Source organism: Aythya marila (genome assembly GCF_965140915.1).
Source record: "Aythya marila genome assembly, chromosome: 4".
NCBI lineage: Eukaryota > Metazoa > Chordata > Aves > Anseriformes > Anatidae > Aythya > Aythya marila.
In genome coordinates this window covers 45,929,406-45,947,543 of record NC_139045.1, presented here as the reverse complement: position 1 = coordinate 45,947,543, position 18,138 = coordinate 45,929,406, and the positions used below count along the sequence as shown (strand labels likewise).

At 45.8% G+C, this 18,138-nt stretch overlaps 1 protein-coding gene across 2 annotated transcripts in view; it reads left to right on the top strand.

Annotated features, from left to right (window-relative positions):
* Positions 1 to 1,183: 1,183 nt before the first annotated feature.
* BMP3 (bone morphogenetic protein 3) overlaps positions 1,184 to 18,138 on the top strand; it is a 31,755-nt gene continuing 14,800 nt past the window's right edge. For both annotated transcript variants that reach the window (XM_082760296.1, XM_082760295.1), the window contains exons 1-2: positions 1,184 to 1,686; positions 12,405 to 13,312. In XM_082760296.1, coding sequence (XP_082616422.1) covers positions 1,332 to 1,686; positions 12,405 to 13,312 — 1,263 coding nt within the window. In that variant the 5' untranslated portion in view covers positions 1,184 to 1,331. The remainder of the gene's footprint in view (positions 1,687 to 12,404; positions 13,313 to 18,138) is intronic.

Here is an 18,138-nt window from a genome sequence, read left to right as displayed (position 1 = left end):
TTACACACCATGAAAATGTCAAGAAGCTTCTCTTCCACCTGCTGTGCTTTCCCCCACCGGGTGGATGAGGTAAGACAATCTTTGTGTTGCAGAGCATATTTTGGAAAGGACAGTGTTACACATCTGGGGTCCTGTCTGATGCTGTGGCACTGGCAAGGGGGTGAAAGCTTTATGTCCTTTTGGTTGTGAAAAGCAGCCCAGGCAGGAGGTATGTGAAATCCTCTCAGCTGTGCATAGAACACCTTGCTGCACCCTGCTGTGCTGGACGAGTCCTGATGTGCAGTTTCCCTGCCTGAGCCCATGCAGCCTGCAGAAGGCTTCCCATGCATGAGAGCACTCGTCTGCCTTCACCTAGGCATAGTACACGTCCCTTCCCAGCTCCAGGCTGCTGGGGACACTTTGGGCAGCCCTGTCTGGGTTTGAGGGTGACAGAGGAGAAAGCAGGATGCCAGCAAGTCTGGGTGACCTCTGGGAGAGGGGGGCTACACAATCCGGTTACAGTCCTTTCCACCTGCCTGCCCCGGAGGGTGCAGAGCCCAGCCAAGCCCTGAGATATCTGAGGGGAGATGGCTGAGTACACTTTGACTCAGGATTTTTGTTTTGTTGCAATCATGTTGTTTTTCTGCCTTTGGGAGAAGCTGGGTGGAGGTGAAAAGGGAACATCCCACCAGCCTATTCCCCCGCTGCCCTCAGGGACACAGTTAGTACTAGTGATTGAATTTCCAGTCACCTCTGTCTCTGCGTGTGTGTGTGTGTGCGCGTTTTTCTTTGGGTGGTGGTTTCCCCTTTGCTTTGCCTCTCGCTTGCAGCCAGAGCCGAAGCAGAAGGCGGTGCGATTGGCTGCTGATTACACAGATCAGCCCCGAGAGCCGGGGCTCACGCTCGCACACCCTCACTCACTCACTCACACACACACACACACACACACCCGCACACCACACACACCCCACAAAAACTCACCCGGGCTGCGCCCGCACCAGTCCAAGTGGGGAAGGAGCATCCGGCCGCACGGAGAGCAACACCTCCACCTCTCGCCAAAAATCAACCTGCACAGCGAGGGAAATAAACACCTTCACTGCCAGCACTGGGAAGGACGGACAGTTTACACGGCAGCGCTTTCCTCCACCCCACTTATTTTTCTTTTTCTTTTTTTTTTTTTTTTTTTTTTTTCTTTTTCTTTTTACCAACAAGAGGAAACCCCGTCTCCGGTTTTGAGCACAGCCCCGCTTCTCCTCCCGCTGTCGGGGGCTGCATCTGTCAGAAGCCAACTTCAGCGGGGGTGCCGGTGCCGTGTCGCCCGGTGCCGGCCAGAAGGGCGACTCGGCAGCGGGATGGCAGCATCGGCCCGCTGGGTGCTGTGCCTGTGCCTGTGCCTGGGCTGGGGCTGCCTGTGCCTGGCGCTGGGGGACGTGCCCAAGGCTCGCCGGCTTGGGCTGCGGCGACGAGCTGCCCTGGCAGGAGCTCAGGGCGGCCGAGCCAGAGCCGTGGCAGGTGACTACAGCCCGGGACAGCGGCGGGCAGAGCGGCTGCAGCCAGGGGACAAGGTGTCGGAGCACATGCTGCGGCTCTACGACCAGTACAGCGGTGGGCAGGCGGCAGCAGCGCGGCCCCAGGACCCGCCGGGGCTGCCGGCTCCGTCCCTCCGCCGGGGCAACACCGTGCGCGGCTTTCGGCCGCTGGCTGCAGGTGAGACCCCAGCGCCCCCCCAGGGGAGCCCCAGCGTGGAGGGGAGGGGGCGAGAAGAGAGATGAGGAAAGCAGCGCTGCCTGCAGCCACGCTTGTGGTTTGGGACACGGTGCTTACATTGTCCCGTGTGTTTTAATTACCGGGTTATCTGCTCAGCTCGGTACGCGGCGTCTCTGCTGGATGATATCTGAGTACCATATGAGGGAAGTGGACTAATTAATATATCCTCTCCGGAGCCTCCTTTTATCAGTATTTTGCATGCATAGCTTCTGTTGAAATCACGGGTTGATTTGCATGTGAGAGAGCAGTAGCATGTGCTGGCGGTCCTTTAGACTATCCACAGAACAGTTTGAGATGTTGCTGACAGTAGCGGCAGTTTGGGGCAATAGGGAATGAGTTGAGCTCAAGGATAGTCTGTGCGTGGCAAGTGCTGTACTTCAGCATCTTTGGCAGCGGCAGGTAGATCTCTGTCCTGATTACAGACTGCTGTGCACAGGTAGATTTCTGAAAATGTGAAGTCACTTTTCACAAAAGGATATTTCTGGTGGGGGAGACGTGTATAACATAGCAGTATTGCAGAGGAACCATGTCCTAGCAGAAAGAGAAGGCAGCACTGTCTTAGCACTGCATCTCTGGACTCCACTGCTCTGCTCCATAATGCATCTGACCTCTGTCAGGGCTCAATGGAAATGCCACAACCCTAATGTGACTCTCACTGTAACAAACTTCCCAAATCCACTGAATCCTGGAAACTTGCTGTTTGACAACTGTTGGGCCATCCAGAGCAGCCTGCTTTGACAGTCTCTTGGTTTTCATCACACCGAAGGGTTGACCCAGCAGTAAAACCGAGTTCTGTCTGGGAGTTTGTGACCTACACTGATTCCTTTGTCTCCCAGAAAACTTGCTGAGAGCTGGGTGCCAGACTTTGCTAAGGTTTATTTGGGAGTCATTACTGCTGATTCTTCAAAGGCAACAATGTCTATTACAGGATAGCTCTGCACAGAGATCAAATACCGTGAATAATTGAATGGCTTTGGCATGTTAGGATTCTGTGCTACAAACACTCTCCGTCATATGTTACCGCAAGTGTTTCTGTCCGCAAGAGAGGATTTAGAGGCTAGAGACTTAAATATGTTCATTTTAGAGGATGGATAGGTGGGACTCTTGGTTTGCTGTCCCCATGGAGATCTTATGTAGAAGGTACTCTCTTGTCTTTATAAAGTAACCAGTTTTTGAAATATAAATCCAATATATGTTCCTTTGTTCTGAGTTAAGTGTTGCCCTCACTGAAAAAGAGTAAGGTATAATCCAAAACAAAAAAAGGGGGAAAGGTATAATCCAAACAGAGTGTATTTTCTCCTTTAAGCATATCTGATTAAAGATATTTATTGTTCTAAACCTAGAAGGCCTTTGGTTGAAATCCCATCTCTGTGGTCTTTCTGATTATATTTATACTCTCACTTGACGTTGGGTGGCAGCAGTCCTATAAACACACTATTCACTAATCCCTTTCCTCCTCCTCCAATACTTTCACAGTTCAAGTGCCAAAGCAATAAATTGGAAGTGGTTATAAGTTTTTTGACACTTTTATAAGTATTTATGCAAAATATTTAACCAATTGGCTGTTGTCTGTCTCTCCCCGTAGGCAGCAGCAGCTCGTTTGTATGGTTATTGATGGCATCCGAGTGCATTTCCGTAAAAAAACCTTAGATCAAATGTTCTTTGGGGTGGCATTGGGGGAACATTAAAAGACTTCTGGTTTCTGGCTTCTTCCTTGCACCCGACTGCCTGGCCAGCCCTGCGATGCAAACGGCACCTCCACAGTATTTCCTTCTGCAGACAGTTCGTTTCCAGATCTCTGCTTTGACCGCCGGGCTCCTCAGCTGCAGATTTCAGTCTCCCAGTGGCTTCCCCCGGCCATAACGTGGCTGTACCAGTTGTTAGTCAGTTCTGTTGCCCTTACTCCTTCACACATTAGACCCTCCCTGCTGCTAACCCCTTCAGGAGACAGCTTTTGATATACGATGAGCAGAACTCCCCTAAGAATCCACTGTTTTCTCCTGCATTTGCAGCAAGAGGCCGTGAAGGAAAACTTTGGTGACTTCATGTGCATTTTGAGCATATATTTGGCAATTTAACCATGTATTTTCAGGAGATAAACAACTCCTTTTCAAAAACACGCCGCTCGAATAGAGCTAAGAAACCTTTCTGTCCATGTTTTTCCCCTAAAGGACTTCTGGGTCTTTGGCAGCATGAGGAAAGCCTTTCCCAGCTCCTGCAGGTAACCCACCAGGCAAATTTTGGGGACCCTAAAAGATAGCGTGGTGCGCAATGAGATCAAGAACTGGTAGGATCTGTTGAAACTCTTCCCTGTTTCTAGTCCAAGAAAAGTGGTGCTGTCTGTCAGAGCTGCAGTCTTGCAGGAGACAGGCCCAAAGAAAACCCAATATGTGGTTACTGAAAAAAAACGCCTTAACAACAGCACAATGCAAGTTTTCCTTTATGTGGCTCAGTCCTCCAAGGGGACAGGGTGAGAGCTTCTACCCTGTGTGGTCACCTCTCAAGGGTCCATCTGATGCTGCCCCGCAATCCTCCACACACCAGATTGCACAGCCAGGCTGGATAATTGGTGGTTTGTTGCTCGCTCTGTGATTCTGGGCCTTTAATTTTGATGACTGTTCACGTGCTCTTGTATTCTGGCAAATTTGGTTTTCATCTCTCCCACCAAGTTATCTCAGAACAGAATTGTCCAGTTTGAGTTGCTCAGAAAAATAACCTGTGATGCCCGTGACAAAGCTGAAAAAGCCCCAAGCCCCAAATCCATTTTCGGAGCAGTAAGGATTTACATCATCTACAGAACATGCAGTCCCATCCCAGCACCATTTTTTGTGGATTGAACTGCCCTTGTTTACCTTTACATATTCAGTCAAAGGATGCTCAGCCCATGATTTCTGGGAAGCTGTCAGGCTACAAGTGCAGTGTTGTGGGATATTTATGGGATGGTGCTAGTGGCCCTCATCTTACTTAGACCAGGCAGCATGGCAAGCTCTGCTTAAACAGAAATCCTGAGCCAGAGCCTTCCCCAGTTCTCTGCAGGTCTCACAGCAGTGGGTGGTTTTCCATCCCTTGGGACTAAACTGGAAGCTGTGGGGAGGACAGGGTGATATGTGAGCTACGGGTGAATGCTTTAACAGTTAGGGTGAGCGTAATCTTAAACTGTCTGTGCATCAGTTTCTGCACACAAATCTTCTTTTCTCCTGCCCCTTAGCAAAACCACCAAGTGACCAGCCCTTGGGCTGATACAAATCTGTTTGCCCCCAGTGCTTTCCACAGAGCTGTGCTGATCTGCAGCTTCTGAGGCTTTGGACCTGGAGGAAAGTCACAACCTGGAATAAATGCAGAGAGTGGAAAGATAAAAGCCTTGAACACAAGGCGTTCAGTTTGCTTTTGAAAGTACTTGTAATCATAGCATCGCTAAAGGAACATGTCTTGCAAATGAGTCATTTGAAAAACTCTAACTTTAATTGGAGGGTCCCTGTAATGATGTTATAGTAAAGCTATACAGGCAGAAATTACTTTAAACTCTTTTTTATTGACTGAATTTCAAGTAATTTTAGGTATTACACCTGCCCCTGGGCCAATTCTTGTGGTTTAAGAACTATGTTCTCCTCCTCTTTCAAATGCTTTTCTTTCCTTTGTTGCGGTGTGAAATGCCCACGCAAAGAGGGAAACCAAGTACTGCACGGGGAAGCCAGCGAGCCACCGGCTGCTGTCAGACTGGGAAAATCAGCAGGGGCCCAATGCTAGCCTCTGCAGCGCTGGTAACAGTAAGGTCGTCTCTGATAAGAGCTTTAAAAACATTCAGGCAGAAGACCATGGCAGGGGGGCTGGGGGTTGTTTTTTGTTGAAGTTTTTTGTTTGTTTGTTTGTTTGTTTGTTTGTTTTGTGGGGTAGAGGGAGAGAGGTTCTGTGCCCCTATAAATAAAATGCAATCAACAGCATTCTTCTTAGCACTGTGATACTTCTTAGGCAGAAGGAACTGGGCCCAAATCTGCAAATTTGCTGAGGCAAATGGGCAGGATCGGTAGATTTGGCCTGTCAGGACCAGACCTGGGATCTGGGTTTTCTGGCTTCTGTTACCACCTGTCTCACTGTGCTGTCGTCCGAGTGGATGAACTAGCCTCCAGTCCTCAGTCAGGCACAGTTTCTAGAGCACCTAAGTTCCAACGTGAAGATTTACAGCCTTGAGGAGACGGTGCGTGCACCTTTGTTTTCATACAGCAGACCTACTTCTACCAACTGAAGTGAATTATGACTGAGAAGGAGGAGAACCAGCCTTTTGCATTCTCCTTCACAGCTTTTTGTGTTTTATTGATGCTACCTGCTTGCTTGTTTATTATGTGCTAGTTTGGGATTTGTTGTTATGTTTAGTTTACAGACCTGGTCTTTCTGCTCAAAACATGTAGTAGGGAGACGATTCACATGCTGTGCGGCACATTTGTGATGTGCAATGTGCATATTCATGCACTTCATATCACAAAATAGGCATGTAAGTTAGATCCTAATTATTGTACCATTACTGCATCTCAATGTTCTTTAAGTTTAATCAAAATGATTAAACTTAAATGGGATTATTTAGCTTTAATCAGAGTGATGGTTTTTTTACTTTTGTGTGTCAAGTTCCTAGCTGCTACAACCTTGCCTGCTTTGATAGAAATAATTAAGCCAGTTTGGCACCAAGCTGTACGCCCTTTAAAAAAGCAGAATGGGATCCTCTATTTTTCCTTTGCAAAATACGCAAACCAGTAAGGGGGGAAATGGCAATCAAGTAACAGCAAAAGGCTGGAGACAAGAAGAAATCTGGCTTCCAAATCTGTGTGAAACTTTTTCCCGTTTCCAGCTCTGAGTGAACTTTCGTAGCTGGCCTATGAACCCATGAAAACAAGGTTTTACAACGGAAACACTGATATGTTCTTAACTGTGCACTGGCACAAGGGCACCACTTTAATATCTCATTTAAATGATGGCTAATGACGACTATATAACTAAACAGCCCTCATTATTGCATCCTTTTTCACCCATGGGATAGATTTGGCAGTCCATAAAAATGTCAGTGCATCCTCTATAAAGGTAAACACACCACATGTTGGTGGATTTGTTCCAGCTTATTGATGCCTGCAAATGCCCCTTGTAACATGAATATGTTTCTGCTGGTGATGTCAGTCTCCACAGACCTACTGCTCTTTCTTAAAATACCTTTTTAATGCCAGTAACAGTAACAGGCAATACAAACAGCTGCGGGTTATTGCAAGGTGAGGAAGCACAGGCCATGCCTCTGAAGATTGAGTGGCTACAAGTACTTCAGCTGTAGCACTAGGAGGTGGGTTGCTTGCTGGTTTTAGCTGCCAGTAACTATTGGCAGCCCAGTGAGTGAGCACAGCCTGACTTGTATGACAGCCACCTGTATGAAAATGTTAAGGCATTTCTGCTTTAGGCCTGGAGATAATGTATTTCCCCTTTTCCCCTGCCATGGGGAGCTTTCTCTGGGTTCTGGGTTTCTTTCGAAACAGAAGAACATAGAGGTGAGTAGTGATTTGCAGTTGGGCTGAGGAGGCCAATAACTTTGTAGCCTATCCATGTACCTGCCTTTACCTCAGGAGTTATATTCCACAGGAATACAAGCAATGAGGTGTTCTCGCTGTGAAGTACTTTCCTGCCCAGCTCATGGCTGCTGTTCCAAAGCTCTACATGGTACAGGCAAATGATACTGAAAGTATCTGATAAGTATCCGATAAGTATCTGATAAGATACTGAAAGTGCACTGATGCTGTGTCTTACCTGCTGCAGTTTGGAAGAGCTATGTCATGCAGAGCTTGGTCTTCAGAAATTCCTCATCAGGCTGCCAGCAACATATGGTAATCCCTTTAAGGGGAGCAGAGATTGCCATTAAAGCCTAGCCTCAGAGTATCTGGAAGGTAGCAGGGTATTCCTTGCATGGAGTTCTTTTCATTCCCCATATTTTTTCCTCTGCTCCTTTCCTCTTAAATCTTTGCTGTTGACTTTATTGCAGGGAAGTTGTCTGTGCTTCCTGTGTGGTACTACAGAAGAGCAAAGCTGAGTTAGTACAACTCTCTTCAAGTAAGTCCTAGAAGACTTAGACAAAAGACTAGCTCAGCTAATACTGCTCTGATAGAATTCTGCTGCTTGCAGTGCTGGGAAGTAGAAGTGAGCCCCCCAATTTACTGCTGTTCAAGTAATAATGACTGAGTTGTAATTGCATCACATTGTGTGCTGCTGTGTATGAGTGCGAGGTTACCAAGTACAGCTGCTCAGAGATGTGTGGCAGAACCTTGCCAGGCAGCAAGGTGGTGGTCCCTGCTGTGGGCTTGCTCCAGCAGCCATCTGCTGGAGGGAGACCTGGTACCAGCATCTCTCTCAAGTGTCATGTTTCAGTATGAGATACTTCAAGGAGAACATCGATTGCTGCAACAGACCATTTCACTTCTGGGCAACTAGTTTCTCCAAATGTTTGGTGTTTTCATTTTTGTCTGATACTGAAAACATAAGAAAAAAGCTATTGCAATGTCATGACCTCCCAGGGCATAGGTTTCTGGGCCTGCTTTTCTTCCTTCAACTTGCAAAGCTGACTTCATGCTTCTAGCAACAAAGCTCTCTGTTAGTCTTACTAGATTTTGTTATCTTTGAGACCTTAAAGCTCTTTTTATAGCAGACAAACTGGCCAGAGACCTCTACTGGGCTAAGACAGTCCGTGTTTCCCCGCTGGCTGCTAATCTGTTGGTGCTGGGCCCTATGGTTTGGCTCCCTTCCCCTCTCTGTTTTAAATGGATACTAGCGTCCTAGGAGATATTGGTTATAATGAACATCTATAAGTTATTGGAGTTGCTGAAGCCCTAGGTAGGTTTGGTTTAAGTTTGGGGGCTTAAAAATATTAATTATAAAACCTAAGCTTCAGCTCACATCAGACAGCATAACTAAAGCAAGCTGGCTGAGGCTTTCAGAAAGGTTCATGCCTCACAGTAAAATGTTGTTAGATGCTATTCAGTACCTCCTGTCCTTGGTTAGTAGTTGAAATTATGTTATTGTGGGGACAGATCCTCAGAGGTTTCTGTTGTCTGGGATGGAGGATGAAGTTTCATTTAAGGCAAATTTAATTTTCCTGAGGAAAAGGTGCATTTGTAGATACTTTAAAGCTGAATCTTCCTTTATATATCTGTCACTCATAAGGGTAATTACTGGCCTGCAGTATGCTTATTTGAGTGCAGTGCTCACATCGCACTCAGGTATCATTGTCACACAAAGGATGGATTTGACACGGTGTTCCTAAGTTGTGACAGAAACCTGGGCCACACAGCTGAGTTTTTTTGAGCTGAGAGCCAGCAAAGCCATAGGCATCTGTGCTGGATGCTAATAACCTGCTTGTAGATGATTTTGTGAACTGAATTATCTGAAACCTCTTAATGGCTTGAGCTCAGAGGTCGTTCAGTGAGAAAATAGCACCACCTACTGCAAGTCTTTGGTCTAGAGTTAAGAGTGGCTTCTTAGGCTTTGCTTTTAATCAAAGTATATGTTCCTCCTGTGTCTGTTTCACACCAGATAGAGTTTCTTTATAAACAAAAGCAGCTTGTTTTGTGTTTTGCTACAATATGCCAATTTAGAACAAGCAGTATTTGTTAAACGGAATTCTTATTAAAAATTAAAATCAAAACTTGTCATTTAACATTAAACAGGGGTTCAAATAATAACTTCTTTAACAAACATGCATGAGACACCATAAATTCTGTATCCTAAGACTGATATGCATAGTCCTCTGCCAGATTACATATTAAGCTTATAATATTAGTGATTACAAACCACGCAGAGGTCAAGTGCACATGTGAGCTTAGTACAAACATAATGAGTAGCTGGGTTTGGCCTTCAGGAATTTAAAAAAAAATTATCAAAATCAAGGAAAATCCCAGGCATAAGTGATAGCCAGAAATTGGATGGATTTGGTACATTAGTTTTCAGATATTAAGAATTTACCTACCAGAACCTTATGTGATCCACTGTCAGGTTGGGCTGAGTGTGTAATCTATGGTGTCTTCCACAAATGATTTGGCATTTTTTCCCCCTGTTTCACTGAGAATTTTTTTCCCCTAATTTCTTGAAGCAATACATGTGACATACTGGGGAGAAAGTCTCTGTCTTTCTACTGAGGCTGATTTCTCCTCTTTTAATATCTTCTTTAAATATTGATTAGGAAAAAAAAAAAAAAAGTTAGAAAAAGAGGCCACTTATCTGGTTGGGATGGGCAGACAGAGGGAAAATACTGTCATGCCCTGGACTCTGAATGACAATAGCAGTTATGATATCTGTGCCTGGAAGCGCAGATTGTCACCCAAAACATCACCCGGAGCATAAAGCTGCCAAAATTTTTGAAAGTTCAGTATTGGAAATTATTTGGTCTCACTGCTTTGGCAGAGGGCTTAATACAGTGTTTTGAGGGTGGAAGCAGAGAGGCTGTTCCTCCCTACTCCACAGGCGCGTCCTCTGTGCTTCTCTTTTCTAGGGATAAAACAACAACTCTTGGAAAACTCTGGAGTTTAAAACTTCTCTCCAGCCACTAGAGAGGGTTTTGACATGCTATGGTGTCAAAGAAGCATTTAACTCCATGTTGCCTCATTTTCCTTACGTATTGGGTTGTTTCCAGCCCTCTGGGGGGCTGTAGAGCATACCTTTGCATGACTATATTTGACTTTTCGATACAGCTTGTTTTTACAGGTCTCGATAACACTTTAACGTTTGGATCTATATTTCTCCCACTCTGAAGGACAGACATAACAGCACGTCAACCAGGAAATCTTGTAACAAAAATTAAGCCTCACCTCCAAGCCTTTCTGTCACACCCTGCAGGAGATTAAAGTAGTCAGCTATATGTTTTCACTCCTGTGTTAGGAGTGTGTCTCTGGGTTTGTGCAGGATACCTGTGGTTAAATTGACTTCTCTAATTTCACATGTGGAAATGTGGAAACCCCGCTTTGCACCACATCCCTCCTAAATGACACAGTAATACCCTGACCATGAAGATGTATTGTCCTTAGCTTGTTTCTGTCTGCACAGAGGCTAGTGGGTGCATTTTGCCACCACTGCCCATCCCTCCTCCCACCCTGCACAGAAAGACAGCTTGGTTTGGCTTTCATTTGGTTATTAGGGTTGCTCAAGTACTGTCCACTTAGCTCCAGCTACATTAGTAAATATTTTGTTACTGGTTCTCATGAAAATTGATGAAATGTCCTAGGGGGAATGACTGAATTTATCCCGTGTAATTGAAGTGACCCTGATCCAGATTATTCTAGAGGGAAATTTTTGTTGTGATTAGTGTCCGACTTAGCCAAAAGGAAGTCATACAAGCTTGAGTGTTTTTAGCCCTTTACAAATTGTGAATTGCCTGTGTCTCCACAGTTGACTTCTGAGCCTTAAAAATGAAAACAGTGCTTCTAGCCTGGTGTTTCTCCCTGCCACGTCTTTAGAGGCAAGCTGCATTCCTTCTTTGTGTGCAAGACTGGTGTCAATGCTTGCTTCTGTGCTCAGTTCTACCCTTGTAGTTGTGAAGGGCTCTGTGTCATTTATACATACAAAGAGGCCACTAAATTGGTCATGGAGGAATGGTTAACGTTGAGAGGAAGCATCCTTTGTAGCACAGGATTTCAACTTGTCTTTTGGTTTAGTTTTTGAAATATGTAGTACTTCTTCTGCCTGGCAGTTTAGCATCCTATATGTAGCTGTACCAAACATTACATGTATTTGAGTCCCTCTTTAATAGCCACTGACAATTTAGAAGCTGCCACCCAGGTCCCAAAGTTCCCATCTTGTAGGTGAAGCCCAGATCACAGAGGGGCAGAGTGGGAGGTGTAAGGGAACCAGCTAGGCTTTTTGGCACTGAACAGCTCAGTGATCAAAGCTCAAATGGCTTACTTAGAAGCATACTTTAAAGCCTGGGGCAGCAATGAGAATCATTGCCCCATTTCAATCCAGGATTTTTGTCTTCCTCACAGCCACATTCAGCCTCTATCACGAAGGAAGCAAATCTTGTCTTTCTAGCAAGGGGGCTTTGGCTCATCAGTATGATTGAAGAGTACAGACAATCCAGTGCCTGGTGAAGCCAGTGGAGCCATTCTCCAGCTTCAGCTGTGTCTTGGTTAAGGCATGGCTCAGTGCTGTTGATGTCCCATTTGTCTTGGAGAGAGAAAGACAGACTTGTAGGCAGGACAGAGCAATGTTACCTAAGGTGTTTTTACAAGGAGGGAAGAATGTTTAGAGAGAGAGAGGGAGGGAGGGAGGGAGGGAGAGCAAAACCTTACTATGATATTGCTCAAGTTTCTGGATGATAGATACAGCCTTCAGTGCATCTCTTATCACCTGTGTTCCTATGACCTGGTTTGTTTCCTGGAATCAAAGGAGTGGTAGCACATGTATGAGTTTTTCTGGACTGAGATACACATTACGAGGAAGCCAGACAGAAAGTATGTGACGTTAAGGTCATCAGTTTACCAGCTGGTCATTATTCTGAACAGTGGCCTTAACCTTTTCCCAAAGCACTGCATAAAAATTTTCCACGAACTTAATGTATAACCTAGAAGGTAATATGGTTTGGTCCTTTTGGTTTCCATAACATTTGGAATTGCTCATATTCTTATCTAAATATTTGTTTTTTCTAGGGAGCCCTGAAAGCCAGGAGCCATATGTTTTTAACTTGACTTCACTCACCAAGTCTGAAAATATCTTGTCAGCTTCGGTGTATTACTATATTGGTGATCTGCTGAACGCTAAGTGGAACTGTTCACAATCCAGAGGCTGTTCTCATGGGCACAGAAAACCTGAAATTCAAGTACATCTTTCAGTGTGGACCTTTCCTTCTATTGGGAACCAGACCCAGAGTCTGGGACGTTTCCTAATAAATGTCTCCAGTGCTTACGGGGATGTCCTTTCCTGGCAGTGGAAGGATATCACTCAGGTCCTGCACAAAGCAAAACAAAACAATGAACTTCTGATTGGTGTCAAAATGGATTTGACAAGCCATCACCCATGGAAAAGGGCACCTTCTTACTACGAACCTTACATTCTGATATATGCCAACGACTCTGCTATTTCAGAGCCAGAGAGCGTTGTCTCTAGTTTGCAAGGGCACCGTAATCCTCTGACAAGGGTCTTTCCTAGGCCAGAAAGCCATGTAAGGAGCAGCAGTGGGAAGCGGCGGCGGAAACGCTCTACAAATGTCCTGTTGCCATTGCAGAACAATGAGCTTCCAGGAGCTGAGTACCAGTACAATGAGGATGAGAGATGGGAAGACAGAAAATCATACAAAACATTCCAGCCACGTTTGGCAGAGAGGGCAAAGAGTAAGAAAAAGCAGAGGAAGAATCATCACCAGAAGAGCCAGACTCTGCAGTTCGATGAGCAAACCTTGAAGAAGGCGAGGAGGAAGCAATGGAATGAGCCAAGGTATTGCGCCCGGCGCTATCTCAAGGTGGATTTTGCAGATATTGGCTGGAGCGAGTGGATTATTTCCCCTAAATCCTTTGATGCCTATTACTGCTCTGGGGAATGTCAGTTCCCAATTCCTAAGGTACTGTTTTTACTGATCTTTTTGCACTTTCTGTTATTGTAAACTATGCACTTCTTTTTTTTTTTTCTTTTTTCTCTATGAGTAGAATGCAGCTGGTCACCTATTATGTATTGGGATACAGTAAATAACTGATATCTTTGTCTTGTACTGCTAGGAGTAGTGGTTAAAACAGCTAGTAAAAAAACAGGCTTGTAAAGATAATTAAAAAAATATTACATGGTATTAGTTTTTTTGTCCAGAGCCCAAATTGACATAAAACATTTCCTGAATAGTGCTAATGATGTGTGAACTTGTTATTAACCTGTTTAATAAACATAATACAGGCCAGACACAGAAAATCACTTATTAGACAGTAGGAGTTATACCATGCAGAAGTCTCTGCTGCCAGGCCTGCAGTGGGGTCAGTCATTACAGCATCCTCTAGGAAAAATGTGTGCCTCATGAGGCATTACTGTCAGAGTGACAGAGAGTATGTGGAGCTACAGGAGCAGTTGGGATGCTCTGCATGTAAGCCAAAGATCCCAATGACTCACTTCTGTGACAGAGTGGATCCAGAAGAAATGGTTCCCAACAGACTGCCTTTTGCAGTATCCTTTGCTTTTGATGAGATTGCATGTGGGTAGCAAGAAGCGCCATGACTTTGGTAGATGAAGTCAGCTCCTGAAAATCAAATGCCCAATGTCATTATTAGCAGTGTGCTTCCCCCTGAAGTCTACCAAGACCTAAAAGTGAGATGCAGTATTGAAGGCTGGCATAAAATGAGGGGTACACTCAAATAACACCTACAGGAAATTTCAGTGAAGGTAGGACATCTGGTCTCACTGAAACCTCATGTTCAAGAGTGCCTATTCCTGATGCTATGAAACCTTGGCAGTCTGCTTCAAAATTCATGTGGAATCTCAGAGGCTTAAGGAGTCAAGGGAGACACCTTTTGAAAATGACAGGTGGCGAATTTTACCAAAGATGATGGAGCCCAAATAAAACAAGCTGAGGAAGGAGTCTCTGTTTGAAGGAGATGATTTGTCTGACTACCTCAAACTGCAATGGCAAACTTTCAGGTTTTGGATCTAAGGGGAAAAAATGAAAGGGAATAGGAAGAGATACAGTCACTACCTGTGCATCAATGGCATTGTGCCTTTAACTTATTGTTGATGGGAACCGTGCTTTACTCAATATACAGGTTAGAAATTTTAAAATCAGTGGTCTTGAACTTCTAGAGGACAGACAAATTTTTCACTGTCCACTGTAACCATCTACTTAAAAGTGGGTTAACATTTCCAGATGCAGCTTTTGTTATAAGAACTTTATCCCAACCGTAAAAGAGTGCTGTGTGGTCTTCCGTTTAGCAGAAAATGGTACATGACAGTTAAACCAGAAAAGCTAAAGTATTTTAATTCAAAAGAGTTCACACAAACACAAAGTCTTCAGCTGATCCTGGCCTCTAAAATATTCTTCACTTAAAATGAGCTACTTGCTGTGGGCTACCATCAGAGTTGCAAAGACACAAAGCAAACGTGAAGCATGGTTCAGGGAGTTAGTGATTCTACTGGAGGTCACTTTCAGTCAAGTTCTTCTATTTCTGATGATAATTTAGGACAAGAATGTTCAGTAGCCTCTTAGAAAGGCCTGAAGTTGTCTCACGTTAAGCCCAAAAGTATTTAGGTTCCTGTTCCATAAAGTTATCAGCTCTGGCTCTTTCCATTTTCAGGCGAGTAAATCATAGCTGAGATGCTTATGAACACCCATGATCTAGCATTTGTTAGAGAATAACCATTTCAGCCCACTCATTAGATTTTGTGTGTGCGTATTTATTTTTTTCATTTGGCAGACATAAAATAGGCTTCTACCTCCTGAGGCAGCAATGGCCTTAAGAAAAGCTTTCTTTCAATAGTCAATACATACCATATATTTCAGGGTTAGTGCCTCTTCTGTCTCTATGAGGTATAGATCAAACCTAAGAATGCTCGATAACGTGCATGTTCAAAAACAAACAAGGCTTTCACCGAAACAGTTCTGAAGGTAGTGGTTTTAGAAGAATTTGTTACTGGTCTCTCCCTGCTCACCTACCAGGGGTGGTGCCCCGCTAGACCTTCTCTTCACAAACAGAGAAGGACTGGTGGAGGACGTGATCGTCGGGAGCTGTCTTGGGCAGAGTGACCACGCAATGGTGGAGTTCACTATTCTTGGCGAGGCCAGGAAGGGGACCAGTAAAACCGCTGTATTGGACTTTCGGAGGGCTGACTTTGAGCTGCTCAGGACACTAGTTGGTGGAGTCCCTTGGGAGGTGGTTCTGAAGGGCAGAGGGGTCCAGGAAGGCTGGGCGCTCTTCAAGAGGGAAGTCTTAATGGTGCAGGAACGGTCTGTACCCACGTGCCCAAAGACGAGCTGGTGGGGAAGAAGACCGGCCTGGCTCAACAGAGAATTGTGGCTTGATCTTAGGAGGAAAAAGAGGGTTTATAAGCTTTGGAAAAGTGGGCAGGCCACTAAGGAGGACTTTAAAGAAGTAGCGAGGCTGTGCAGGGATAAAATTAGGAAGGCCAAAGCTCATCTGGAGCTCAATCTGGCTACTGCCGTTAAAGATAACAAAAAACATTTCTATAAATACATCAACACAAAAAGGAGGACTAAGGAGAATCTCCATCCTTTACTGGATGCGGGGGGAAACTTAGTTACAAGAGATGAGGAAAAGGCGGAGGTGCTCAATGCCTTCTTTGCCTCAGTCTTTAGCGGCAATACTGGATGTTCTCTGGATACTCAGTACCCTGAGCTGGTGGAAGGGGATGGGGAGCAGGATGTGGCCCTCATTATCCATGAAGAACTGGTTGGTGACCTGCTACGGCACTTAGATGTGCACAAGTCGATGGGGCCGGATGGGATCCACCCAAGGGTACTGAGGGAACTGGCAGAGGAACTGGCCAAGCCACTGTCCATCATTTATCAACAGTCCTGGCTATCGGGGGAGGTCCCAATCGACTGGCGGCTAGCAAACGTGACGCCCATCTACAAGAAGGGCCGGAGGGCAGACCCGGGAAACTACAGGCCTGTCAGTTTGACCTCAGTGCCAGGAAAGCTCATGGAGCAGATCCTCCTGAGAGTCATCATGCAGCACTTGCAGGGGAAGCAGGCGATCAGGCCCAGTCAGCATGGCTTTATGAAAGGCAGGTCATGCCTGACGAACCTGATCTCCTTCTATGACAGAGTGACGCGCTGGGTGGATGAGGGAAAGGCTGTGGATGCGGTCTACCTTGACTTCAGCAAGGCTTTTGACACCGTCTCCCACAGCATTCTCCTCGGGAAACTGGCTGCTCTTGGCTTGGACTGGCGCACGCTTCGTTGGGTTAGAAACTGGCTGGATAGCCGGGCCCAAAGAGTCGTGGTGAATGGAGCCAAGTCCAGTTGGAGGCCAGTCACTAGTGGCGTCCCCCAGGGCTCGGTGCTGGGGCCGGTCCTCTTTAATATCTTCATCGATGATCTGGACGAGGGCATCGAGTGCACCCTCAGTAAGTTCGCAGATGACACCAAGTTAGGGGCGTGTGTTGATCTGCTTGAGGGTAGGAAAGCTCTGCAGGAGGATCTGGATAGGCTGGACCGATGGGCTGAGGTCAACTGCATGAAGTTCAACAAGGCCAAGTGCCGGGTCCTGCACCTGGGGCGCAATAACCCCAAGCAGAGCTACAGGCTGGGAGAGGAATGGTTGGAAAGCTGCCAGGCAGAGAAGGACCTGGGAGTGATGGTGGATAGTCGGCTGAATATGAGCCAGCAGTGTGCTCAGGTGGCCAAGAAGGCCAACAGCATCCTGGCTTGTATCAGGAACAGCGTGACCAGCAGGGCTAGGGAGGTGATCGTCCCCCTGTACTCAGCTCTGGTGAGGCCGCACCTCGAGTACTGTGTTCAGTTTTGGGCCCCTCGCTACAAGAAGGACATGGAGGTGCTTGAGCGGGTGCAGAGAAGGGCGACGAAGCTGGTGAGGGGCCTGGAGAACAAGTCCTACGAGGAGCGGCTGAGGGAGCTGGGCTTGTTCAGCCTGGAGAAGAGGAGGCTCAGGGGTGACCTTATCGCTCTTTTTAGGTACCTCAAGGGAGGCTGTAGCGAGGTGGGGGTTGGCCTGTTCTCCCACGTGCCTGGTGACAGGACAAGGGGGAATGGGTTTAAGTTGAGCCAGGGGAGTTTTAGGCTAGATGTTAGGAAGAACTTCTTCACTGAAAGGGTTGTGAGGCACTGGAACAGGCTGCCCAGGGAAGTGGTGGAGTCACCATCCCTGGAAGTCTTCAAAAGACGCTTAGATGTAGAGCTTAGGGATATGGTTTAGTGGAGGGCTGTTAGCGTTAGGTTGGAGGTTGGACTCGATGACCTTGAGGTCTCTTCCAACCTAGAAAATTCTGTGATTCTGTGCTCCTACTGAAATCTAATCCTACCTCGGGTTGATGGGAAATACCTAATTTAAGACAGAATACAAGTCTAAATACTAATTTCATACTAAATACTAATTTAAGACAAGAATACAAGAAAGAGTCAAGATCAGACTTGGAGAACATGGAGAGCAGTAGCAAAAAAGCACCAGCTATCTTCAGATAGATACATAAACCACCAGAAACAAAAAGCAGAGTAATAATAAAGAAGCAACATAATAAAAAGGTTCATTTTCTGTATGCAGAGCCTCTTTTAATACCTGCAACCAGAAAATCCCAGACATGCTTCACAAACTCAGGGCTTAATACCCAGAGTAACTGCAAACCTCTGGGGAGAAGAAGAAAAAGGAGAGAGGAAAAAAAAAAAAAAAAAAAAGCTATAAGAATGCTCCTGGCAAGTAAAATGCCTGAGATGAG